At 46.2% G+C, this 26650-nt stretch overlaps 1 protein-coding gene across 1 annotated transcript in view; it reads left to right on the top strand.

Annotated features, from left to right (window-relative positions):
- Nucleotides 1-26650, top strand: part of BMP6 (bone morphogenetic protein 6) — a 144667-nt gene that overhangs the window by 92739 nt on the left and 25278 nt on the right. The window contains exon 2 of the mRNA XM_068994357.1: nucleotides 24923-25115. Within this exon, the coding sequence (XP_068850458.1) occupies nucleotides 24923-25115 (193 nt within the window). The remainder of the gene's footprint in view (nucleotides 1-24922; nucleotides 25116-26650) is intronic.

Genomic DNA, 26650 nt, shown 5'->3' with positions numbered 1-26650 from the left:
ATAGTCAATAGTTGTGAATAGCCGGTGCGTCCTTCATGCCTCACGCCTCACTCCCATGCGGCCCTCTCTGCTCCCCTCCCCTGATCCAGCTGGGGCTCAGAGTGAAAGCCCAGCTGTTCTTGTTCTTGTTTGGCCACCTGGTGGCCATTGTGGGGGAAAGAAAGTGACAGTGAAGTCGGACAGTCGTGTCCAACTCTGCAACCCCATGGGGGCTACACCCCATGGGCTGTAGCCCCCCAAGCTCCTCTGTCTGTGGGAGTTTCCAGGCAGGGGTACTGGAGTGGGTCACTATTTCCTTCTCCAGGGGATCTTCCCAACCCAGGGATCTTCCCAACCCAGGGATCAAACTCGGGTCTCCTGCGTTGCAGGCAGATGCTTTACCCTCTGATGCACCAGGGAAGCCTCAGGGACATCCTGCTGTTCTGATTCTTTATCCTAGAACAAGACCAGGCAGCTAATCCTGTCCTCCCACCGACTTTCTGGGCTGTGCTTCATCTTCTCCGTTTATAGATGGGGAAGCAAAGAGCTCGAGTAACTTGCCCAAGATCACAAATTGTAGAAAGGACAAGAGCTAAGATTTGAACCCAAGTCAGACAGTGTTCTGCTGCTTGCTGTTGTTGCTAAGTCATGTCTGACTCTCTCTGACCTCGTGGACTGTAGCCCACCAGGCTCCTCTGTCTTCCCACTATCCCTGCTGCCATATAACCAATTATCACACATTTAGGGGTTTAAAACAACATCCACTTGTTAGCTCATTGTTCTGTAGATCATAAATCTGGGGCTCTTGGCTGGCCTCTCTGTTTAGGGTCTCTTAAGACTGAAATGAAAATATTGGTCAATCTAGTTTCTTCTATGAAAACTCTTGGAGAAGCATCTACCTTGAAGCTTGTCCAGGTTTTGGGAAGGTGTTTCCTTGTGGTTGTAGGACTGAGGTCCCCATTTTCTTGCTTGCTGTCAGCCAGGGCTGCTCTGGATTCTGGAAGCCTCAACAGACTGTCTCTCCCTCCATTTTTAGAGCCGCTAATGACATCCTGCCAGGAGTTACTCTGATTTCATCTTTTGCCACCAGTTGGAGAAAACTTTGCTTTTAACGGGCTCCTGGGCCTAGATTAAGCCCACATGGATAATAGTCTTCATCCTCATTAACTTTAAATCAACTGATTTGTGGTGGTTTACTCAAGTCGTGTCTGACTCTGCGGCCCCATGGACTGTGGTTCCCCAGGTTCCACTGTTCATGGGATTTTCCCAGGCAAGAATACTGGAGCTGGTTGTCATTTCCTTCTCCAGAGGATCCTCCTGACCCAGGATCAAAACCGCATCTCCTGCGTTATAGGCAGTCTCTTGCATTGCAGCTGGATGGATTCTCTACCAACTGATCCACCAGTGAAGCCTTAACTACATCTGCAAAATCCTTTTGATAGGTAATATAGTCATGGCTTGATATCTCCTCCTATTTTCAGTCCTGGGGATTTAGGAGATTTAGGCATTTGCCTACCCCTGCCAAAGGCCAAAAGTGCTCAACTTTTTTTTTTTTTTGTCCTTAAGATATTTCTTGTGTTCCTCATGTCTTTCTGTCCTTCACCACCTTGTGCCATTCTTCAGTTTTATTTCAGATATTTTTTTTATCCTTTCACATAAAACACACATATCCTCTTAATCTTATCTTTTGTCATCTCTGAGTTCTTTATGGCTTAGGGTGGCACAGTGGTAGAGAATCCACCTGCCAATGCAGGAGGGCAAGAGATGTGGGTTTGATCTCTGGGTTGGGAAGGTCCCCTGAAGGAGGGAATGGCAACCCACTAATCCCATGGACAGAGGAGCCTCAAGGACTTCAGTCCATGGAGTCGCAAAGTTGGACATGATTGAGCACACATGCAGGCTGAATTCTTCAGCAGCAACAACAGGGAGCTTCTCTCTCCATCTTTCTCATTAATCTCTTTCCTCAGGCCATTGGATGGAGACATATGGATGCTACTGATCCCCTAGTGCCCTCAGCTGGCAGGAACCAACGTGTCTCATCTCGGTTAACCCGTTTGGAATATAAAATGAGCTCATTTAAATATTTTTCAAGATACTCAGATTATGTGATGCCAAGCTTCTAAGTTACCTATTGTGATATGATTTGTTCTTTCCTTTCTTGGGTCTTTTCTCTCCTGATAAGACCAAGAACTCCTGGGATTTAATCAAGGGATCACCTGTGGATTCTCTGGCCAAGTAATCAGAGCCTTTACTCCCAGTCCTTCCTGGAAGCTGTGGTACCAAAACACTGATAATTGATGGATGTGGTGATAATGTTGGATGAGTGGCAACTACCTGGGTGCATGCAGAATAGCAGAGAGGCTAAAAGCGTGGACTGTGATTAAAAAACATTTATCTGGACTGAAATTCTGGCTTTGACACTGATAAGCTTTGGGAATCTGGGCAGGTTTCCCATCAGTAAATAAGAATGATATTGCTGTTGCTGTTCCATTGCTAAGTCGCGTCCGACTCTTTGCGACCCCATGAATAGCAGCACACTAGGCTTCCCTGTCCTTCACTATCTCCCGGAGCTTGCTCAAACTCATGTCCGTTGAGTCAGTGATGCCATGCAACCATCTCATCTTCTGTCTCCCACTTCTCCTCCTGCCCTCAATCTTTCTTGGCATCAGGGTCTTTTCCAGTGAGTTGACTGTTCACATCAGGTGGCCACAATATTGGAGCTTCAGCATTAGTCCTTCCAATGAAGGATGGACTGGTTGGATCTCCCTGAAGTCCAAGGAACTCTCAAGAGTCTTCTTCAACACCGCAGTTCAAAAGCATCAATTCTTCAGCTCAGCTTTCTTTATGGTCCAACTCTCGCATCTGTACATGACTACTAGAAAAACCATAGCTTTGACTATATGGACCTTTGTCGGCAAAGTCATGTCTCTGCTTTTTAATACACTATCTAAGATTGTCATAGTTTTTCTTCCAAGGAGCAAGCATCTTTTAATTTCATGGCTGCAGTCACCGTCTGCAGTGATTTTGGAGTCCAAGAAAATAAAGTCTGTCACTGTTTCGTAGTTGCAAAAAATGAATTAGACATTTGCAGATGCCCCTCCCTGCTTGACACCTAATAGGTGTTCAGTAAAACGCTGCTATTGTTTTTGCTGCTAAGAATGAATAATGACAATAGCAATGCCATAGTCTTTTTGAAATTAAAAAAGCAGTTCAAAGGTGAACATGATTGGAGAATGGTCATATAGTTGTAAATTAATACTAAATTAAAAAAAATAGTACTGTAGTGAGGTCTTTAAGAATGGAGGGAAATGGCTAAATTCATTTGCATTGTAATTAATCATGAGCATTTCACAACAAAGATGTGCTTAGTATCAGCATCTTCCTTTGTCTCTCCGGTTGCTGGATTTCCCAGCACAACCCATTTATCCAAAAATAGCATAAGAGGTAGCATAGAAATAGTAGTTCTGTGAAAGTGAACGTGTTAGTCTCTCAGTCGTGTCCAACTCTTTGCAACCCTGTGGACTGTAGCCCCCCAGGCTCCTCTGTCCATGGGATTTCCCAGGCAAGAGTACCAGAGTGGGTTGCCATTCCCTTCTCCAGGGCATCTTCCTGACCCAGGGATCGAACCCTGGTCTCCTACATTGCAAGCAGATTCTTTACCTTCTGAGCTACCGGGGAAGCCCCATACCTAATGGTTGGCAGGGCGTTTGTTAATCATTTGTGCATCAACGTCGCTTAAGCTGTGTTTGTCGGCCGGGTGGCTGCAGTCAGAATCTGAGACATTTGGAGTGGGAAGAGAGAGAGGGTGCTTTTACCTTAAACATCTCCCACAGTGAGGGCCTACAGAAGTCCTGCCCTCTGGGTTGCAAAGTCATCAGTTAGTGGGATGCTCGAGGGGCTTGTGTATATGTTTTCCTGAAGGTGTTTTAAGAAAGGAAGAGAAAAGAAGGGAAGAATAATCATATGTAAAATAGACAGCTAATGGGAAGTTGCTATATACCACGGGGGAGCTCAGCCCGGTGCTCTGGGACAACCTAGTGGGGTGGGAGGTTAGGAGGGAGGCTGATTCATGCCGATGTATGGCAGAAACCAACACAGCACTGTAAAGCAATTATCCTCCAATTAAAAATAAATTTGCTTTTTAAAAAAAAAGAGGGGAAGAAAAGAGGTGAGGAAGAGGACAGTGTTAACATTTGTGTGACACCTGCATCTTCAGTTGAGCCCTCACCACCGTTGCCAGAATAAATGTCCTCCCTATTTTAAAGGTAAGTAAGAAATTTAGAGGTCAGATAACTCTTCAAGGTCACACATCAGTAAGTGGTAGAGCTGGAATTTCAACCCAGATCTGTCTGACTACAGAAACCTGTGGGTTTCCCACTGGTATATGACTTTGGATTCTGGCCCAAAGTAAAATGCCTAATTAGGAAAGATTATATTTTCTGTGTATGCTGACTTTTATTGTAGACCAATTAATGAAGCTCTTAAGAACTGGGTGTGTTTATTAAAGGGCGTTAGCACATCAGAGTATAGTCTGTTTTGTTGGTGGTGGTTTTCAGCTTTACCTTTTGCCCCTAATGCCCGGTTTTCCTAGAGGAGTTACATATTAGGTTAAAAAAAAGAAAACCACTATGATATCAGACGAAGGTTCTATAGGGTGCAAAACCTTTATTCCTCTACTATTTCTAATGCTGGTAATTAGCTGATTGGTCTTTTATTGTGGTAATACTTCAGCGACTAAGAGCAGATCCTTCAGTTAGCCAGTATCTATTATATTGAACTCTATGGAGGAAAGAAATGAAATTCAAAAAGAGGAGGGATAAATTAGGAGCTCAGGATTAATATAAACATTACACTTCTATGTATAAAACAGATAGTCAACAAGGTCCTACTGTATAGCATAGGGAACTTGATATTTTGTAGTAACCTATGAGGGAAAAGAATCTGAAAAAGAATCTATGTATAAAATATATAGGAAGTGAAAGCCGCTCAGTCGTGTCTGACTCTTTGTGACCCCGTGGACTATACAGTCCATGGAATTCTCCAGGCCAGAATACTGGAGTGGGTAGCGTTTCCCTTCTCCAGGGGATCTTTCCAACCCAGGGATTGAACCTGGGTCTCCCACATTGCAGGCCAATTCTTTACCACCTGAGCATACATATATTTATCATTTTGCTGTAGTAACAGCATTGTAAGCCAACTATACTTCACTAAAAAAAAAAAAAAAGAAAAAGCCAAGATTATCACTCTCCAGAAACGAGCTTCTAGGCAGGTCCTTGGCCAAGGAAGCATTCAGTCTAATTTAAAATGACGCCTTGCCCATGAACTTGACAATTTGCAGAGTGCTCTTTACATGTGTGAATGAGCTCATTTGATTCTTATATTTGTGTGTGTGTGTATGTGAGAGAGAGGGGAGAGGTGTGTACTGTGTCTTCGAGATTCTTTCAACCAGACGTTATTTTCTTCTGACCCTATTTCTCAGGGGGAGCTAATAATACAGACGTTATGCAGGAGCCACAGTCATCAGGGGGTGATGTATGTTTATTAAGGCAGAAAACCTGCCTTGTGTTTTAAAGCTGAATTAGAAGTGTTTCTTACAATTTTACTGAACCTTCAGCTGACTTGAATCCTGGGTCTTCTCCACCCTCTCCTGTCATGATAGACCCGGAGCGTTTTGGTTGAGAGAGTCGTAGTGAAACACACATTACCGTTTGTAAAAGAGTCAGTGGGAAGTTGCTGTACGAGGCAGGGAACCCAGAGCCTTGCTCTGTGAGGACCCAGAGGGGTGGGATGGGGAGGGACGTGTAAGAGGGAGGGCGCATGTGTGCGCCTGTGGCTGCTTCACATTGATGGAGACCAGAAACCATCACGATAGTGTCAAGTCATTATCCTCCAGCTGAACATAAAATAAAAAGCAACGCAGCCTTGGGAAGAAGGGGCTTTGGGAATCATCCCGCTGAGAAGTGCGGAAGCAGAAGTCCGGAATGCCAGGCCGTGTGCCCTCCGTGACTCACCAGCCAGTCCCGTCTGTCATGGGCCGTCGCTCACGTTACGGGGCTGACAGGTGAACACAGCCAGGTCATGTCTCCATGCCCACAGATTGTTTGTTTAACACATTTGTAACTGGACTCTTTCCTTAAATTTTTTTTTAAGAGCATGAAATAGACCAAATCCGTGGCTTAGACTATTTTGTTCTGCTGATTTTTCTCAGAATTTACGCAACACAAAGATCAAAAATAAGCAAATATGTGCAAATTAGTCCAGTGTTCCTAATCTCACTGCTGTGGAAGTATTAAAAAAAGTGTTCCAAAGATTGCTTTTGTAAGACAAGAAAGAGCATCAAGCTTGTTTTATACTTTGGGGACATTTTATGAAGGGGATTTGGGGAAAAAACAAGAGATTTTGGATTCTTGATTACTCCTTGTAGGATCATGTTCTTTCACTTGTTACCATTACTTGTGAATCAGAATCAGCGCCTCTAATTCTGATTTGGGGAGTTTTCCCCCCAAAGTTGCCAGCAGTTGTGGGTGGTCACTGACATCTTGGTATGAGCTGTGCATTCTTGACGACTGGTCTTCACTGTGACCTGAAGCTTTTCAAGGTTCCCTTTCTCATGGACACTGTCTATGATTAAACACCAGTCACAGACCAGCCCCAAAGGGAAGTGCTCCCAGCGGATGTGGAGCCCTGACTTTGTTCTCTTCAAACAAGGAGGTGCCACCCAGAGCTTCAGTTCAGTTCAGTTGCTCAGTCGTGTCCTACTCTTTGTGACCCCATGGACTGCAGCATGCCAGGCCTCCCTGTCCATCACCAACTCCCGGAGTTTACTCAAACTCATGTCCATCGAGTCGGTGATGCCATCCAGCCATCTCATCCTCTGTCGTCCCCTTCTCCTCCCACTTTCAATCTTTCCCAGCATCAGGGTCTTTTCCAATGAGTCAGTTCTTCACATCAGGTGGCCAAAGTATTGGAGTTTCAGCTTCAACATCAGTCCTTCCAATGAACATTCAGGACTGATCTCCTTTAGGATGGAGTGGCTGGGCCCAGAGCTTGGGCTCCTGGAATTTGGCCCCATGTCCCTTGTTTTCAGAGTGAACAGGGAGTGGAGCTGCTTGTGAAGTTCAGTGTCACGCGCAACTGTCAGGGTCTACCTGGGTCAGAGGTTACGTGCAGACACGTTGATAATATTGAAAAAAGGAAAAGGCGGTCCTTTTAATGAGCCGATGTTGCCTTTTATAAAAAAACACATGAAATTGGCAAGATGCTCTTTTCCAGTTTCAGAGAGGGATATGCAATGTCTTCCCAGGGAAAGACCTGAGAACATGAGCCATTCGAGGAAGAAACCGTGCTCATGATGACGAAGTGCATTGTGAGAAGTGGCTGGAGCATAAAAGGAGGGAAGGAAGGGGACCCGCTATGGTGTGGAGTACACGGGCAGAGGCACAGCCGAAAGGCTTGTGTGTGTGTGAGTACATGTGTGTGCCCACGTGCGGACACGTGTGATGTCTAATCCAGGTAACTTCGAGAGTCTGAGCTTTACTGGAGTAGATGTCCCAAAGCAGTATGATGACCAGCCATCCACGTTGGCCTGGACCGATCCTGGTTTTAGCCCTCAAAGGTCCGTGTCCTTGAAAACCCCTCAGTCTCGGGCAAACTCAAGCAGTAGGTCCGTGGCCCTCTTATTTTTAGGTTCGTCTTTCAGATCCCTTTTCATCCTTCCCTCATGGCATTTTGTTTGAGGCAGGGCCACGAGAAGGAATGACGAGAAGGGCCTCCTCAGAAGGTCATTCCCAACCCTCCTGTCGCCCTCCTCCCCGCAGTTCTGGTCCTGGTTTCTCGTTTTGACCCTGCCTGGTCCCTTTCACAGAGCTTCCCCTGTGGCTCAATGGTTTAAAAAAAAAAAATCCGCCCGCCAATGCAGGAGACCCGGGTTCAATCCCTGGGTCAGGAAGATGCCCCTGGAGAAGGGGATGGCTGCCCACGCCAGTATTCTTGCCTGGAGAATCCCGGGGACAGAGGAGCCTGAGGGGCTACAGTCCACGGGGTCACGAGAGTCAGACACGAGAGCACACATGCGCAGTCCCGCTGCCAAGGCGGTCCAGCCAGGAGCAGGATGAAGGGAACTTCAGAGACGGCGCGGACTCTGGTGTCTGTGAACTGAGGCCACGCCACGGAGGCTACAGATCCTTCCAGAGCACTCAGGGAGCCTTGGGACCCCCTGGCCACCTCTGTTTCCAAGCCCAGTTGAGTGGACTTCCTTCCTGGTCTCGAAGGGGTATAAAGGGACAGCTTCCTTTGCTCTTTCCTGTTGGATCTCTTCCAGCCAGGCCAAACCCTTCCCACCCTGGTGTCACACTGCCATCCCTTGTTCTCGCCCTCCCGAGTGGCAAAGGCCTTTCCGTGTGTCCATCTTCCCAGTTAGCCTTTCTCATCCTCAGGATGGGCCCGGTTGGTCACCGCCTGGAGGGGCAGTGGAAATGCCCATGTCAGCCTGGGTTAACCTGAGGGCAAGTTACTTCATTCGTGGCTTATTTTGTGCTAGGCTCCTCACTGCCTCCATGGAGCATTTGAAGGCTCTAAAAAGAGAAAGGTTACAACCCAGCCCATGAATTGCACTCATCACTGGAGGCTCTGGCGGCAGGTTTTGAGGGAAAGGTCCTGATGCTCTAGGGTGGTGTGAATAATTACTCGTGACTTGTCTGCATTCCTTTCGTACTGTTCAATGCTTCTGAACTGTGGTGTTGGAGAAGACTCTTGAGAGTCCCTTGAACTACAAGGAGATCCAACCAGTCCATCCTAAAGGAGATCAGTCCTGGGTGTTCATTGGAAGGACTGATGCTGAAGCTGAAACTCCAATACTTTGGCCACCTGATGCGAAGAACTGACTCATTAGAAGAGACCCTGATGTTTGGAAAGATTGAAGGCGGGAGAAGGGGATGACAGAGGATGAGACGGTTGGATGGCATCACCGACTCAATGGACGTGAGCTTGAGCGGGCTCCGGCAGTTGGTGATGGACAGGGAGGCCTGGCGTGCTGCAGTCCATGGGTTCAGAGTCAGACACGACTGAGTGACTGGACTGAAATGTCCTCATTCTTACTCTCCTTTGGACTTGGTTTGTCTGGTTTTTGCCAATACCAGGCAGGAAGAGAAAAAGTAAGGGGAAAACTGATGTGAGTGAACCAGGCTAAGCATCTGGCGGCACCTACTGCACATGGGCCCCATCTCCTGTGTTGGGACCACTGTGGGGTCCAGGGCAACCGCCCATCAAATGGGAACCAGACTCCATGACTGCCTGCTGGATTCCTTTGTGAGCGCTATGCTTCCTGATGCATGCAGGGTGCCCCCGGGGACTCCCAGGCAGCCTCCTTTCTAGTCATTGCCTCCCTCCTGTCTCATTTTGTCCTGTGAACCACAGCTTTGGATCCTCTCACTGCCCGAGTGAGGCTGGACTTGGTCCAAGGCAGTCACAGCCCCTCACCCAGCTGAACTCCAGGGATGTGTGCAGTTGGTGCTTCCTCCTGAGCCCTGTGGCTCTCCTCACTTCTTTCTCAGGCCCACTTCTCCCAAGGCAGCTAGTTCATCTCCCCAGTCTGTGATCTGAGATCCAGAGAGAACCCAGATCTTGTGACTTGGCCAAGGGAGCCGCCCGCCCCGTGGGCTCCCCCACCCTGTGGACCTGCTGTGCTTCAGGAAAAACAAAGTGTGAAGTGAGCGGTTTAGCTTGGACCTAATCTGGAGGCAGATCAGTAACTCTACACTGGGAGCCGCTCTGCGTCATGTTCTCAGGAAGGCAAAGTGAATCACCGCAGCAAAGAATGTCCTCCAATCACGAAAGATAATGTTTTGAATTAGGAGATGGAGGGAGGGTCACCGAGAAGCCTTTGGCCGTCGCTGCGTTGCGCCTCTGCCTTCCCCTGCCTTCCCGCAGATTGATGCTTGGGTAAGGATCTTCTCTTCCAGCCTGGTTTTTCTTAAACTCAGCCCCGAGGTGAAATGACAAGGCGGCATTAGACACACAAACTAGGCAAACACATCTAGGGTGGTGGTTTTGAGGGGTGGGGCTCCAGGAAGAGGGGATGAGAACCTGAGCTTCCAGTTCCATCCAGAGATGTTTTCCCTGCCCCACTTGTTAGTGAGGAAATCAGAACCAAATGAAAAACACGAGCGAGTGCATACCGCCAGTCTGTCACACTTGAGTGTTTCCCGTCTCATTTCTGACTTTCTGACTTTCTATTGTCCGTCGTCATCATTTCTGGGGAACCGAAGGCACTGCAGTAGGCTGAAGTCGGTTTCACTCTTACGAATAAAACTGCCTGAGAAGTTAGTGTTGTTCAGGTAAGGATTAGCTGGTTAACCCAGGAGTGGCATGGTTTTTTTTCCCCATAACAGGGAGAGGAGAGCCGTAAGAAAAGCCCTGTGTTTCCCACTCCTTTGAACCTCTTATAGGTATTTTCTGCTTTATTTTTCTTCCAAATCATACAGTCAAATGCTTAACCTTAGTGTGTCTGTTGTTTTAATGTTGGAAGCATTGCTGATAAAGTCTTGGAGTCAATCAGGGCTAATCATTGGCATCACTGTTGCTCAGGAGAGACCAGGAGGGCTTCCCCCAGACAGAGAAAGAGATGGTCCAACAGCAGCCCAGGAGAATGTTTTGTTGTGTTTTGGGGAGGATGTGGCCATCGAGGTTTTATCTTTGTGAGGAAAGGAACTGCCCTCTTCTGTGTCCTGTGCTCAGAGGGCTTGGCTGTGCTGTGGGGACCCCCTCGAACTCCATGAGGGGTTTTCCATTCCCTTGTTTAGGAGACGGCAGCTGTGATCGCATCTGGGGGTTAGAGTTGCATGTCTTAGGTTGACCAGAAAGGGCCCGTGTCTCTGACGCTTGCTGCAGCTAGGCTAGGCCCGCCGGTGCCTGGGCAGTGGTGGCCCATCACCTCCACATGGGTAGTTCCCTCGTGCAGAGAAGGTGCACTGGCCACCTGCTCTGTGCAGGCACTGGTCAGGCACTCAGGACGCAGAAAGTGACAGAACAAGACGCCCCTGTGGGTGCACGCTACAGGGGCTTTCCACCATCAGTAGCAGCTCACCTGTGCTTTCTTCCTCTGTGGCTGAGGGTTTGGGTGTCATTGGGGTAAAGAGGGGAGGTCGAGTGCAGTGGCCCCCCACAGTCAGACCACCTGGGGCTTGGATGGGAGCCTGAGAAAGTTCTCTCCCGATCCTGTGCTTGGCACGCCCGACTCTGGGCCGTGGATAATAACAGGTCATCTGATGCAGTGTAACTGACCAGGAATCTGAAACCCTGGTCACCCTGGGAACCGGGGCAAGAAACTGGCCTGTCAGTTACTCTTAACTTTTAAGACTTGAATGTTTCATCAAAACCAAATAGCTCCATTGTCACGGTCAGAAGTCCACTGTGGAAAAACACAGGATTTAATGTTTATTTAAGCTGCCACCCAACGAGAGAAACTGGCCCCGTGTAGTTCACTTCTCAGTTATTTAAGGATTGATTTTCTGTTCAGTGGATTGTTCACGCTCTTGCTCTCTCTGCAGAAGGGGATGGAGGCGGTGGGATTTATATGCCGTGAAAGGGTATACGTGAAGAAAATCCCTGATGGGCATGGTCTTAAAGATGTATCCTCTAGTGCTTTACATCCCTGTTGGGCATTGCTTCCCAGATGGTTCAGTGGAAAAGAACCTGCCTGCCAATGCAAGAGGTTTGAGAAACTTGAGTTCTATCCCTGGGTCAGGAAGATCCGCAGGAAAAGGAAATGGCAACCTGCTCTAGCATCCTTGCCTGGAGAATCCCTCGGATAGAGAAGCCTGGTGGGCTGCAAACCATGGAGTGGCAAAGAGTTGGGCGTGACGGAGCCCACAGCACAGGCTCTGTCTGAGCATCTTTGTGCCTGGGGTCTGAATTCTGTCTGCCTGTGGATGGAAGTTACTTCTCCATCTATGCAGGGTGTCACCACTTCAGTAAACACAGGCGTAATACCCTCTAGTAAGTGAGTTACTGATATCCCAGTACATGAAAAAGAAGTAGTTTCCAGAGTTCAGGCCGCTCTGTAGGTGCAGCAGGTTGAAAACAGCGGCTGACAGGCCAGAAGGGAGCTGCGTGTGGCTTTCACAGCCTCGCCTGTTGGTCGCGTGTTCTCTCTGCGTTCTCGGCTCCTGACTTTGGAACGGGGAAACGATAGCTGGCGAGGGTCCCTCCCTTTTCACCTTTCCCAGGATGGCTTTGGAGAGATGCTTCCTCTCTCCTTAGAGCTTGATGTTCGGGCCCCTGTCACTCTTCCCACTTGGTTGGCCTCTGAAGCGCCCTTTTCTTCTATTTTCCCTCCTTGTGGTCTCTCCTGTAACTCCCCTGGACTAACTGCCTTTATAACCAGAGTCAGCAGACACTTATTGTGAGCCTACTTTGCACACATACAAACCCATGCCCCCTATGAGCACAGACAGGGCTTTGTGTGTTCACTCCACACTCAGTTATTCTCTGGCCTTTCTCTGCTCAGATGTCCTGCCCAGCTTGGTCTTGAGGAGGGTCCTTGACTAATTCCCTGAGTTTTGGGGACAGGCTGTGTTTAAACCCTAATAGGTAATTATTAATTTCTCTAGCATTAACTCTGGGGCATCTGTGGCTGAAAAGGAGAGATGAAGAACAAAAGAGAATGAAAGAGGTGTATAATAGCAAACAGGCACTCAGATGCATGTGCAGTCACATCCGTAGAAGTGCTGTTCACAACAGGCAGAAGGTGGAAGGAGCCCACCTGTCCTCCAGCGGATGAACCAATAAACATAACATGACATGTGCACACAGTGGAATATTATACAGCCACAAAAGGGAATGGGGTACTGATACATTCTAACACGACCGATGAACCTTGAAAACCTTGTGTGGAGTGAAAGAAGCAAGTCACAAAGGGTTGTCTGACTCCATTCTTATACTGTATCTATGATATGCAGATCTGCAGAGGTGGGGCATAGACTGGTGGTTGCCAGCATCTGGGGTGGCGGGAAGGGGAGCTGCTGCTTAGTGGGTGTGGGTTTTCTTTTGGGGTGATGAAAGTGCTTTGGAACCAGTTAGTGATGGTGATCACACAATACTGAGTGTACTAATGCCACTGAAATATTCACCTTGAAGTGGTTCATCTTATTATGCAAATTTCACTTCAGTTTGAGAAAGAATGAAAGCTAGAGAAAGAGAATGTCAGAGGTCTCTTTCTCTGAATTCAGGATGGGATTAAAAATCCATTCTGTCTGTCTTGTGCATGGTGACCTTGTGATATGGCTTGAGTGTAACTGAAGCAATTTGAGCCGATTAATTTCTTTCCTTTGCGCTTTAAAATTTAACATGCTTGGAGTTCACGTCCTGAATGCTGAATGCAAAGCAGTATGAAAATTGGTGTTCTGGGCCCAGCGTGGTGTGGCTTCAAAAAAAATTAACCTGGACAGATGTGTCGTCGGTCCCCAGGTTAGAATCGGACACGACTTAGTCATTGCACGTTCTGGAGGATGGCCCTGGGGCTTGAGGAGAGACCCCAGGGGCTGGGGTGTGAAGCCTGGCACCACACTTGCCCTGGCTCCTTTTGCCCATTGGGGACACTGGTGCCCAGGAGAGAGCAAGGAGCAGTCCTGAGTCCTGGCTCCTACGTTCAGTCGACAGACATTCTTGTGCCCTCCGAGTGGATGAAGATGAGTGTGTCCTGGACCCTGCTTTTGAGAGGCTTATGGTCTAGCAGGAGAGCTTGGCAGCCGCACTGGGGCCAGGGTGTGCAGGGGTGGTGGTCGAGGAGGAGCAGGTGGGTCAGTGGTGGTGAGAGAGACCTCTAAAGCATGCCATCGGTAGAACTAGCTGTGATGATGGCGTGTTCCCTGACCTGCTTTCTGATACAGTATCCTCCAGCTGAGTGTGGCCACTGGACACTTTTAATACAGCAGGTGGGCCTGAGGAACTGCATTTTTCACTTTAATCACTTTACATTTAACTGCACGTGGCTTCAGCGCAGTCGTAGAAGGTGAAATCCACATGAGCTGGTAATTGATTGGCCGGTTGGGTCTGGCTGGGTGGACAGAGGTAAAGCCGCAGGGCAGCTTAACTGGGGAATCGATGAGTTTCCTTTTGTGCATGCTGGGGCTTCAGGCACACGGGGGATGGTGCTGGATGGTGACACATGGACTCTTAGGGCGAGCGGTGGGCTGGAGATGACCGGTGGGAGGTCTCAGCATAAAACCCTGGCTGTGATCCTAAAAGTGAGCTGCGCAGGGAACCCCCTGCATGGCCTGTGAGTCCTGTTGATAACTGTGGTGCTCTGCCTGCCCGCTGGGACTGTTCAGAGAAGCAGATGAGATGATGTGTATGACGGTGCTGGTAGAGGCTTCAAACATCAGGCGGGTTTTATAATGTTTTTCGGAATGGAGAGGAATGCGTCCCAAATGTTATTTTTCAGACACAAAAGATAAAGGCTCCAGATTCTGGAAGGGTTGCAAGCTAGATCATTTGTAAGGCCCTCCTGCTAACAGATGACTAGGTCCAGGATAAACAGAGGCAAGTATGTCTCCGGCAAGAATGTCAGGGACTCTGGGACATCGTGGAGGGCTCCCTTGGGCTTGTTACTGTAAGCAAACAAACATAAAAGCGGAGTGTCTGGGAGTGCAAATACCAGCGCCACTCGGATCATGAGACCAGCTCGAGGTCCAGGCCAAGGTGGGGGAGTCGTCCCTGAGGGTCCCAAGTGAAGCCAGGGCCCCCTAAGCTTCTAGAAGAGATCACTGATTCTAGCTTGATCGTGTTCCTCTTAGAAGCAAATGTACATTTTTTTTTTTCTTAAATAAAAGCAACTCCAATTTAAACATTTGGGATGAATTTCAATTTAAAAAAAATTAGCTAAAAATTTCCAAACACCCAAGAAGGTAAAACCAGCAAAAGGAAAGTCATTGGAAGGGTGGGAAGACAGTGAGGGTTCTGCCCTCTCAAGGATTTCACATTTTAGAAAAGAAAAGCCAGATTAGAAAAGGGAAGATGTCTATATAGGAAATACAAAAAAGGAAACTTGTATAATATATAACAATGATAAAGGACAACCGAAAATGGCAGAGTGGACCACACAGCAACCATGACAGCAGCTGGAAGGCTTTTTAAAAAATCGTTAAATGTCAAACTAATAGATGGTTTAAACTAGACATTAAATACTCAAGAGAAAATTGGTGAGCTTGTAGATAGATCTGAAGAGATGATTCAGCCCAGAGATGAGGAGGTAAGACATAAATGTGCATTTTTAAGAAGCGCAGGAATTAGGGGCTTCCCTGGTGGTCCAGTGGTTAAGAGTCTGCCTTGCAGTGCAGGAGACACAGGTTCGATCCTTGATCTGAGAAGATCCCACATGCTGCAGAGCAACCAAGCCTGTGCCACAAAAAAGCTGAAACAAGAGAAGCCGCCGCGATGAGAAGCCCGCACAAGGCGACTCGAGCACAGCCTCCCACTCTCTGCAACCAGAGAAAGCCCGCATGCAGCAACAAAGGCCCAGTGCCACCGAAAATAACTAGATACATAAATAAAATTTTAAAAAAAGAAATGCAGAAGTTAGAATGAGAAGGACTAACATAATATCCGTGTAAGAGTCATCTCAAAGAAAACTCCAGTGTCAGCCCAGCAGAATCAATCAACGGAAGCACAGCTCACAGTGTGGTCACGAAGCTGTAGCACAGCAAGAACAAGGACACGAAAGTGACCCGAGACACCAGGCCAGCGAGCAAGACGGGGTGAATCTGATACGATCAATACAGACCTGAACTCCTCTCCTCAGCCACAGTGAGGACATTCCGCCTGATACTGCTGTGCCGTTGAAACCAGAGGTGTGGCAGAGTTGGTTTTTCTCTTTGGGCCGTCCCATTTGTTTGCTTTGACTGAGTGAGTGAGTGTGTGCTCATTTGTGTCCGACTCTCTGCGACCCCATGGACTGCAGCCCACCAGACTCCTCTGCCCCTGGGATTTTCCAGGCAAGAATACTGGAGTGGGTTGCCATTTCCTCCTCCAGGGGATCTTCCTGACCCAGGGATCAAACCTGCATCTCCTGTGACTCCTGCGTTGCAGGCAGATTCTTTATCACTTGAGCCACTGGAAGAACACTTTTGACTGAAGACCTCCAATTTATCTACGAAAAAAATGCATATTATGTATACTGATGTTTACTAAACATAGTCCGATTGCTTCTTTATAGCAGTCCTTAGGCAAAAACGTGGTTCTTTGTTCTCCTTAGGACTCGATAAGGCTGCCACTGTTCAGTTTAACTCTGTCCTTGTGACCTGTGTTTATCAGGAGCCCAAGTGTGCCCTCTCATGTTAGCTGAGGTCTGGGTCTTGTTTCCACTGTAAGATGTGTGTGGTTATAGCTATTGAACCTCTTCCCAGTCTAAAGTGATAGGAGCATCTGGGGGGCAAGTGGGGGAGAAGTTCTAAAATGAGGTTTTCAAAATGAAAAGTGACTTGGTTAACCCTTATGGCTAATGATGATATGTAGCCACTAATTTTGCTCCTAGAGTTCTTTATAATATATGTACTGAGTCTGATCTTTAAAACTTATTTGGAATCCAAGGGCAGCCTTGGGAGGTCCTTTATGGGGACTTGATCTGGATTTTGGTGGTGGGCATAGAATCATAACATACATACATCCCCTAAAAGTTCACATAAAAGCTGGTGAAATCAACAGTCTTGCTCCAATACTAACTTGCAGTGTCAGTTTTCCTGATTTTGTTGTTGTTCTTAGTTATACAAGACATTATGTGGGATCTCTCTCCCTTTTTTTAATGTACCCTATTTTTGCAACCACTTGTCAATCTGTAATTATTTTTTTAAGTGAAATTTAGGAGGGAAATGTCATTTAGAACATAGAGCATGACAGCCAGGAAAACAGCTTCTTCTTGATTTCTATTTATAGGCGTGTCAGTTCAGAGAACACAAATACAAATACTTAGAAATATTTGGTGAATCCCGGAGGGTAAAGGGTCATGGGGCTGTGGTTAAAAATTGAGTTGGAGAGTTTAGCTCAATGTCTCTATGACCACTTAAGGTTGGAAGCTTATCACAGAAATGTCAAAAGGCCACCATTGTTACAACTCATGGAAAACTAGCTAGAACTTTGTGTCACCTAAAATGAAATCAACTTGTGCCATAGCATGAAAAGATGACTACTCTTGTCAATGGAATGGTGATTTTAAAAACAGGGGTTTCCAGTTTTTCACGTTTGGTCTAAAGGGGAAGCATTAAGCATTTGGAAAGTGTAGAATTTATTGTGGAATGAACGTATGATTGACCTTGAACAATGGGGGTTTAAACTGTGGATCCACTTACATGGGGATTTTTTTCAGTAGCAAATACTACACACTGCACAGTGCATGGTTGGCTGAAGCTGAGGATTTGGAGAAACTGAGACTATGGAGCACCAGCTACAAGTCACACTCGGATTAACCCCCCAGTTGTTCAAGGGTCAGTTGTAATTCTGTTAACTAAGCCATATGAATTAACCATTGAATGAGTCCAGTTAGTGAGAAAGCTATGAATTTGTGATACTCTTAAATGTATTAAATAGAGAGATTATTCCAATCTTTTCCCTCCCTCTTTCTTCTTTTATGTTTGCAGTTGGTGTCTTTATTTTTCTCCAGACAACTTTAGTGGATATAATTCAGATTTTGTGGGATGATATTCAGAAGAAACTTCTATTACAATATCTTTATCATCAAATTAAGCAGGTAGTGAGAAAAAGAAAATATCCTTCAGTAAGATGAGTCAAGAAAAATGGAATCCACAGATAAACAATATTATTTAATCTCTGCAGAGATTAATAGAATTCTTTGGAAAACTTTCTGGCAATAAATTTGAAAAATTAAACTCAAATTGACAAACCTGTAGGAAATACACACTGACTTGAAGAAAGAAAAACAATAGCTTGTTTAAAGGAAAGATATGTTTAAAGGAAAATGAATAATTAAAAATGTTCACCAAAGGAAAACACCAGGATCAGATGCTACCAATAAGTTTCCCACCCTTTCCAGGAAGAGATCATTTCTTGAAAGAGAATGAACATTCTCCAGCTTGTTCCAAGAGCAAGCATAACTTGAAATTAAACAACATCATGAGATGAGACCATCATCAGAGTCACGTAGGAACACAAATGTCAGATTTTCAAATCATAAACTGGAAAAGTAGCAGAATACCACGTGACACCATCAGGTCAATGTCATGGGCTGTGTTTGTGCCCCCAGAATTTATACTGTAGAAACTCTTATCCCCAGCGAGACAGTATGAGGAAGTAGGACCTTTGGAAGGTAATTAGGTCTACGTGAGGTCATGAGGGTGGAGCCCCGGGACAGAATTAGTGTACTTATAAAAGATGAGAGCTCACAGTCTGTTCCTCTGCCTGCCTGCACCGAGAGGCTATGTGAGGACATAACTGGAAAGGGACAGGACCTTCAGCAAGACCAGCCCTGCTGGTACCCTGCTGTCCGGTTTCCAGAACTATGAGAGAGATATATTTGCCATTTAAGCTACCTGAGCTGTTGTGTTTTTGTTATAGCAGCTGTAGCTCACTGAGATGGTCAAGGAGGCAGTTTGCTGAACTTTCTTTTAAGGTCCACAGTTTGTAACTTGTCTCTTCCTTCCCTGTTGTGTAGCTTGAGCAGCACTGGGCTGGACTCCAGCACAAAACGGAAATGAGCATCCTCCCCTTCTTCCTGGTTTTAAAGGAAGTGATTCCAGTGCATCACCACGAAGACGGTTGTTAGTGTAGGCTTTTACATAGACTCCTTATCGGATTCATGGAGTTCTTTCTATTCCTGGTTTGCTAGTTGAGAAGAGACTCAAGAGACAGTTTAACCAAGTGTGAGGAATGGACCTTATTTAGCTCCTAATTTCAACAAATGCACTGTAGAAAGACAGTTTTTGAGGCATTTGAGGAAATTAATGATGGACTTGGTATAGGAGGACAGTGAAGAATTATCTTAACTGAGCTGTGATCATACATTGCGATTGTGTAAGAAAATGCCTACTTTTGTGGGGAGTTCCCTGGTAGTCTAGAGGTTAGGATTAGGCACTTCAGTGCTGTGTCGCAGAGTTCAATCTGTGGTTGGGAAACTGAGATTCTGCAAGCTGCATGATCAAAAAAAAAAAAAAAAGAAAATATTCACTTTTAATTTCTTCTATTGTAATATACACAAAACATAAAATATACCACTTTAGTCATTTTACTGTACAAGTTCTATGACTTTAAGTACATTCACATTGTTGAGCAGCAATCAACCATCATCATCTCCAGAACCTTTCGCTCTTTCCCAACTGAACCCAAGGCCCCATTAAACACTAACTTGTCATATACCCAGAGCCTGGAAACCACCATTCTTCTTTCGGTCTCTTTGAATTTGATGATTCTTTGTTGTTGTTTAATTTCTAAGTCATGTCCAGCTCTTTTGGGGCCCCATGGACTGCAGCCCACCAGGCTCCTCTGTCCATGTTATTTTGCAGGCAAGAAGACTGGAGCGGGTTGGCATTTCCTTCTCCGGGTATCTTCCTGACCCAGGGATGGAACCCACATCTCCTGCATTGCAGGCAGATTATATACAATTGAATCACCTGGCAAGGAGTGGTTACTCTGGGTATCTCACATAAGTGGAGTCCTATTGTCCCTTCGTACTGTCTTATTTCACTTAGCAAAACGTCCTCAAGGTTTATCCCTGTGGTAGCATGTTTCAGAATGTCTACTCTCATGGCTGAATAGTACTCCGTTGTGTGTATGGACCACATTTTGTTTATCCTTTCATCCATGGTGGATATTGGTTCGTTCCTATTTTTTTGGCCATTGTGAATAATGCTGCTATGAACGTGGTGTACAAACATCTGTTGGAGTTCCTGCCGTTGATTCCCTGTTGATTCTTTTGGATGTCCCCACATAGCCCAAAGTGGAATCCCTGGATAATCATATGATAATTGTTCTTTTTTTTTTTTTTTGAGGAATCATTTTTTCCCACAGCAGTTGCACCATTTTACATTCCTACCAGGAGTGCAGTGCACAGGGGTTTTACTTTCTCCATATCCCCACCAACATATGGTAAGAAAAATGCCATTCCCATAGAAACTCAGCACACCACTAGCCAATGGGCAGTGGGGACCGCCCCCCCCCCACCCCCACCTGGATAGCTTTCATGCTTAGCTGTGGTCTTGCCTAGATTTCCGTGGGTGTCTGTAAAACTCCCATCATTCTTTGAAAGGAAGGACTTTAGGAGCAAAAGAAAAACTAACTACTCTGTGATCTGTTGATACACATATATGAGGTAAAACTGTTCATTTTTAAAAGGCAAGGGACCGCCAGACACTGTTCATGACCTGAGGTTCCTTTTGGGTGGAGGTGGGGGTTGGCTTTGGAGAGAAACATTGATCTCCTTCCAGTTTTTAAGTTGGGTGCTGGTTTCCTTGGTGCTTTGTTATGATGCGTTACTTCTGTAAACTCACATATCTAGACACACTTTTGCGTGTTACACATTTTACATTTATACTTTTACATTTATAATCTTAACCCAGTAACATTTATTCTTTCCTGCTGTGGCCCCTATCTGTTGGCCAGAGGTCCGGTGCCGCTCTGAAATTTCAACTAGTATTCGTCTGAGGCAAGGAGAGAGAATAGAGTGAATTCTATAAAGCTAAATTGATTCAACTCCAAGGATTGTGTATATCCGTGAATTCTGTCCTTCCTACTCGATTTGGTGTTAAAAGGACCTTTAAAAATAAAATCAGAACGTTAAAGGGGTGCAGTTTGTTGTCTTATTTGCTCTATTGTCCTTACAAAAGGTAAACAGAAACAGTAGATGCCCTTGTGTAAGGTCATTACCGTAAAAAAAAAAAAAAAAATGTTTTCAGGGGTCCTTGAAAAATTCTAGGAATTGTTGCCTCAGAGAACGCAGCTCTGTATTGAGTAGCCAAACTCCAAGGCTGATAACATTCAAGACTGGGATTTCACTCACCTTCCTTTCCAGAGAATGTATTATATACTCTCCCATTTAAAAAGCTCGTTTAGAGGAACATTAATCAGCCCTGTGTGAAGACTCACGAGTCTACCTACAGTCAGCTCAGGGGACCTACACCCAGCTCAGGGGACCTACAGTCTCAAATACCACCGGCTGATGACGCTTACAGTGAACATTTATCGAGCACTTGTCTACCATTGTCTGTTTTGTACGGACTCTTTCAGTCTTCAGGAATGTTATTTTTCCCATTTAACTGATAACTGAAACTTTGGCTAATATCTTGCTCAGAATCACCGGAGTAAGATAAGGGGGAGCTCCCCGCTGTGGTCCACACTCCTGGTTACTACTTCACTGGATTCCACACATGGCACCATCTTTGAGAAGCCAGAGGCAGTGGATCCCCTGCTCAGTCCTCTCATCCCGATGTTTAAGGAGCCCAGTTCACATACCTTGAAGGGGGAAAGGCTAAGCTCATTGGAACCCTTGCGTGCATGCTAAGCTGCTTCAGTTGTGTCGGACTCTGTGACTCCATGGACAGTAGCCCACCAGGCTCCTCTGTCCATGGGATTCTCCAGGCAAGAATAATGGACTGTTTTACTATGGTGGTCTTCAAACGCACTTGTAGGCAGTGATTTAATTGTACTTACTTCTCGCATCTATATGAGACATTAGCAAATGCACTGTGTAAATTCAGTTGTGGGCAGAAGATTTGGGGAGAGAGGAGGTGTTCCAAGCATACTTCAGTTACCGGTAGCTGAGGTCTCATAGGAAGATTGAGGAAGATGCTATAGCGTTGACCGAAGGGGCATAAAACGTTCAGGTGGGAGAGCTTAACACGAGCTGGGCAGCAATCAGAGACGCCTGGGGGACTGAGGAGACCGTGCATGTCCTCCAAGAAGGATAAAGGAACAGCAGGAGGAAGTTGAGTCCTTCAGGGTCACGCTGAGGAGAACGGGGGAAATGAACATTCTAAGGCCGTGAGTTCTAATTCACGCGGTAGTAAAATGGAGGGCTTTGAACTACGCTTCTATTTTCTCCTTTTTAGACTCTCTCTCTCTCTCTTCACATCTGTCTGCGAGCGGCTGCCAGGACCCTTCCTTAGTCACACACATCGCCTCCCAGGATTTCGACATCCCTTCTCCTCAAGAACTGCACGCAGCTTCTCCCCTTCCTGGCAAGGTCAGACGCGCCTTCTCTCTCCTTCCCTCCCTCTCTCATCCTCTCCGGCTCTCCCTTCTCTCCTTGTGTCGTTTGCCTCGTACCTGTAACAAATCACCCAAGACATAGCGGCTCGGAACAAGGGACTAGGATCATCTCTCACAGCCTCGTGACGAGACGAGGACGAACGGGGCGGCTCCCCCTGGAGGGCGTTCATGCAATTGCAGCCAGGTGGTCTCGGGCGGGGGTGGGGTGACCCCGAGCCCGCACTGCGTTGGACATCCAAGATGGCGTCTTCATATTACGGCCGGTGGACCCCCTGAGGTGGCTGGGGACTGACTGGACTCTTTCCTCCCTCCTCCCTTCTGCGTCCATGGCCTTCTACACCACACAGCCTCTCTACATGGTTACCTTGGACTTCCTTGTAGCGTAGGGGGTTCAGAGTAGTGGGACTTCTTACCTGGTAGCCATCTTGCCTCCGACATGCATCCCAAGACATCTAATCAGAGGAAAGTCAAAGCTTAGGAGGTAGTCTCAGAAGTCACTCCGCACCACTGTTGCTGCCTCTTGTTGGTCCAGAGAAGGTCACAGAGCCAGCCCAGGGGAGAGCAACCACCCAAGGGTGTGAATGCAGGAAGGTATGGTTTCCTGGGGGTGCCATACCTCTCCAAGGACTAACGTTTCTCATGATTGAAATGTCTGTCCCTGTTGGTCTTCCTGACTGAAATACCTTGTCACTGCTTTGTACCTTGCTTTGCATTCACAGTTTTTTTCTGTTTATATTAATGACGTCTTTGAGGAATTCTTACACGTTCTCTCAAAAGAATCTTTAAGAATATGCTTTCATTTCTTGATACTAAAATTTCAGCACCCAAGAAGCCCTATAGAATAGCTCTGTAACTGTTTTTTAGAAAGTCTCTTTGGGAAATCAGATTCGGTTCACCTTTTAACCGCTGATGATAACACAGCAAACTGAAAAGGCAGATCAGTTTTAGAGAAAAGTGATCTACCATCAGGTGTGGGTGTCCTTGGATGAACTCCCCAACAATGATGCTTTTCATGCTTGGCCACTAATTTAAAAACCTGTTCTCTTGTTGAGGCTAAATGGTGACTTGCTTTCTGTATGGACCTTTTTTTTTTTTTTTAAATATTCAAACTCTTTTACACAAGTGAAAGTTTACCCTTTTTTTAAAACAACTGCCTCTCCTCTTACCCTTCCAAAGGGATAAGTTGAAACTAAACGATTTGTTGCCCAGTCACATGGCAGTTTCAGAAATTCTTGAAAATCTCATACCGATGGATGGCTTAACTTTCCCTAGCTTCTGCAATGCCATTGAGGTCTCAAGCTCACATAAAGAGTTATTGGCTTTTTCTTCTTTTTTTTTTTAAGATGCTAAATCTGCAAAGCTTTTCTCTGGTGATTATGGAGAACAGCACATGTGGGAGAAAGTGGGCCACTGGAGGTGGCAAAGAACTTTTTTTTCCTACCCACAAGCCCTGAAGAAACTCTGCCAACAAGGATTAATTTGCTCATGAGATCTTACTGTGGTTGCCATTAAGAAAGAAAAAAACCCAGCAGGAACAGCAGGGCAGAAGCATTTCTGAGCTCGGGGGAGAAGAGTTGGGTTTTGTGGTGGGAAGTGGGGTGCTGGTTTTTCTCTCCTATAGCGATGAGGCTGACAGTATTTCTCTCCCTTGGACTCTGTGTGGACATCTGAAGGCCAGCTCTGAAGGAGGATCATCAGTCGCTTGTAGTTTTCTGTAGTTTGGCTTTATTAAAAGCAGGGGAAAGATTTCATTTTTCAAAAGCCTTCAGGCAGTTCCCTGGTGACCTCATGGTTAGGATTTGGCTCTGTCACTTCAGGGGCTCAGCTCCGTCCCTGGTCGGGGTATTGAGATCCAGCGAGCCACGTGGAATAGCCAGAATATGGGGAAGAAAAAACTTGTCGATTTGATCCTTTCCCGGTTTTTAAGAAAGCCTTGGACAACAGCACGTCACCCCATTGGCGGTGTGTTTCCACGTTTCTGTCCTCATACTTGGGTTCAATAGACAAGTTAGGCAGACCCCGGCAGCTTCAAACTCAGAGGGTCCCTCCTCGCAGAGTTATTCAGCCCCCAGTTTCCTCCAGGAGAAGGAAGCAGTGTACTTCAGTTAGAACAGTGTTTTCTACGAAGCTTCACACTAAGCCCCTCAACAAAAATTTTCACCGGCCATCAGGCAAAATATGGCAGACCGTGAAAGCTTCAGACCCAGGCGGAATGCACCCCCCGACCACCAGGACCCCCACCAAAGGTCAGCTCAGGGCTGCCCTGGGTCTTGTCAGCTGCTTGGTGGGGAGAGAAGGAAGCAACCCGAGGGGCCAGGGCAACAGGAAGAAGAAGGGGCTGGGAGGGGTGGGTGGGGGGTAGACGGCAGAGGCAAGTCCCAGTCACTGATTCCTGAAGTCCTGCAACTTCTGGGAAGTTCCCATTCTCCCACCTGTGCAGACGAGGACCCCTGAAGCGAAGCATTTAAATAACTTGCTTTCATGCAACCTGATTAAGCTATTTAAAGTCTTTAAATAGAATCTAAGTGTTGTATTTAATCCTTGAGTAAAATGAAGGATTTTCGTCTGAGCCTGGCTGCCTAGCCCACGGTTCCTTCCACCACCCCTGACCCACTCTCAGAAGCCATGGGTAACTGGTAATCCTCTTATGAATGAAAACGGGGGACTTGCTCGAGGTGAGCCTGTGGCACTCAGCCAAGTAACAACAGCTGTCACTCTCTCTTGTTTAATCCTATAGTGGAGTACGACAAGGAGTTCTCCCCTCGCCAGCGACACCACAAAGAGTTCAAGTTCAACCTATCCCAGATTCCTGAGGGTGAGGCGGTGACGGCTGCAGAGTTCCGAATCTACAAGGACTGTGTTGTGGGCAGTTTTAAAAACCAAACTTTTCTTATCAGCATATACCAAGTCTTACAGGAGCATCAGCACAGGTATGGAGGCTCAAGGAACCCCAAAGGGTCGGGCTGGGCCCCGTTTCTCACCCCATCACCCTGTAACCCCAAGTGTGTCTGGGAAAGGTGGCTTGCAGTTCAAGGGCAGCCCACGGGTGTGACGAGGGATGTGTTCCCAGTGCTAGTTTAGCAGGTGAGAAGATAGTTTTGCTCTTACGGTGAAGATTTCCCAGTAGTTTTCTTTTCTGAAGCTAGCCAGTGAATAGTAATTACTAAGCATCCTTTGTGATCAGAAACAGAACTGACTGGGAACTTGTTCCCACTATTGCTTAGGGGAATGGAAGGTGAGGGTGGCCGACAGGTTCACACTTGAAAATTATACGAGGATGCTTACAAATGCTACTGAGTCAAGTGAATAGAAGGCTACGTGTGCTAGTGATATAATATATACATACATATTGGTTGGTCAAAAAGGTCATTAAGATAATTGCACGAATGAACTTTTGGTCAAAAACCTGAATAAACATTTTGGTCAACACAATATAATGTCTTTGAGTGTGTGTATGTATATGAATGAATGTGTCTCAAATGTATTTTTTTTATCATGTAGATGCGATGGAATAGTAGACGTTATTTTTTTCTATGTCTGTATTATTCTTGTTTCCTGAAATGAGGCTGCACATTTTACAGAAGAACTGTGTTCTTGGGGCTGCCTAGCAAGTAAAAGAATCCTTCCATGGGGTGATTTTTTTAGAACATTGGAGGGGCTAAGGGGTGAAGTAGTACAGCATTTTATTTCAGTCCTATAGAGACAGAGAACAAGCCCATGACCTTGAAATTTTGCTTAGTCCTTAGGGTTCAGCTGAGTGGTCGGGTCAGATGGAGAGCTTGGGGCAGAGGTCAGCACTGCCCGAGGTTCTCGTCGGGTAGCAACTCAGCACGTGATAGGATTTTCTGGCAATAATATGGTAAATCCGAAAATAAAAGTAAGAGGATGCAGAGGGAAGGGAACTCCCCACCCATTCGTTTATGGACTCTCTTAGCTTGGGTTTTATAAACCAACTCCGGATTCTTGCTTTTGGTCCTGGAAGTCTGTTGACTTCCCAAGAAAGTCCAAAAGTCTCGGCCAAGAAGGTCCAAAGGAATGAGTTTTGTTTCTCCTGGACTTACGGATCTGTGTGTGGGTCTGTCTCAATACACACACTAAAATAATATCAAATGTGAACTTTGCCCCACACAAGAACTGTTTTGAGAGCACTGCTGACATTTGACCCTAATGCATATTCAGGTCCATTATGAGGAAAGTGGAGAAGGAAGGATGTGCCAGGCTTTGGGGATGCACGCTGGTGTGGGACATAGACACTGACTGTTGTAGGTGAATCTCAGCTACATAATAATAAATAATAAGTAAAATAGAGCCGCTGTGAGATCTTTATTACAGACCAAAATTTTAGAGTGGAAGGGAAGTTTTCTGATGTCTGATTATCACTCCTAAATTAAAATATATAGATCAATTTAACTGTTAAGGGCCTCTGTTGAGAAGTAAATTCCTCATTGCTAGCTTTTCATCTTTA

Source organism: Capricornis sumatraensis, chromosome 22, assembly GCF_032405125.1.
Source record: "Capricornis sumatraensis isolate serow.1 chromosome 22, serow.2, whole genome shotgun sequence".
NCBI classification, from domain to species: domain Eukaryota; kingdom Metazoa; phylum Chordata; class Mammalia; order Artiodactyla; family Bovidae; genus Capricornis; species Capricornis sumatraensis.
This window is presented reverse-complemented; position numbering and strand designations above follow the sequence as displayed.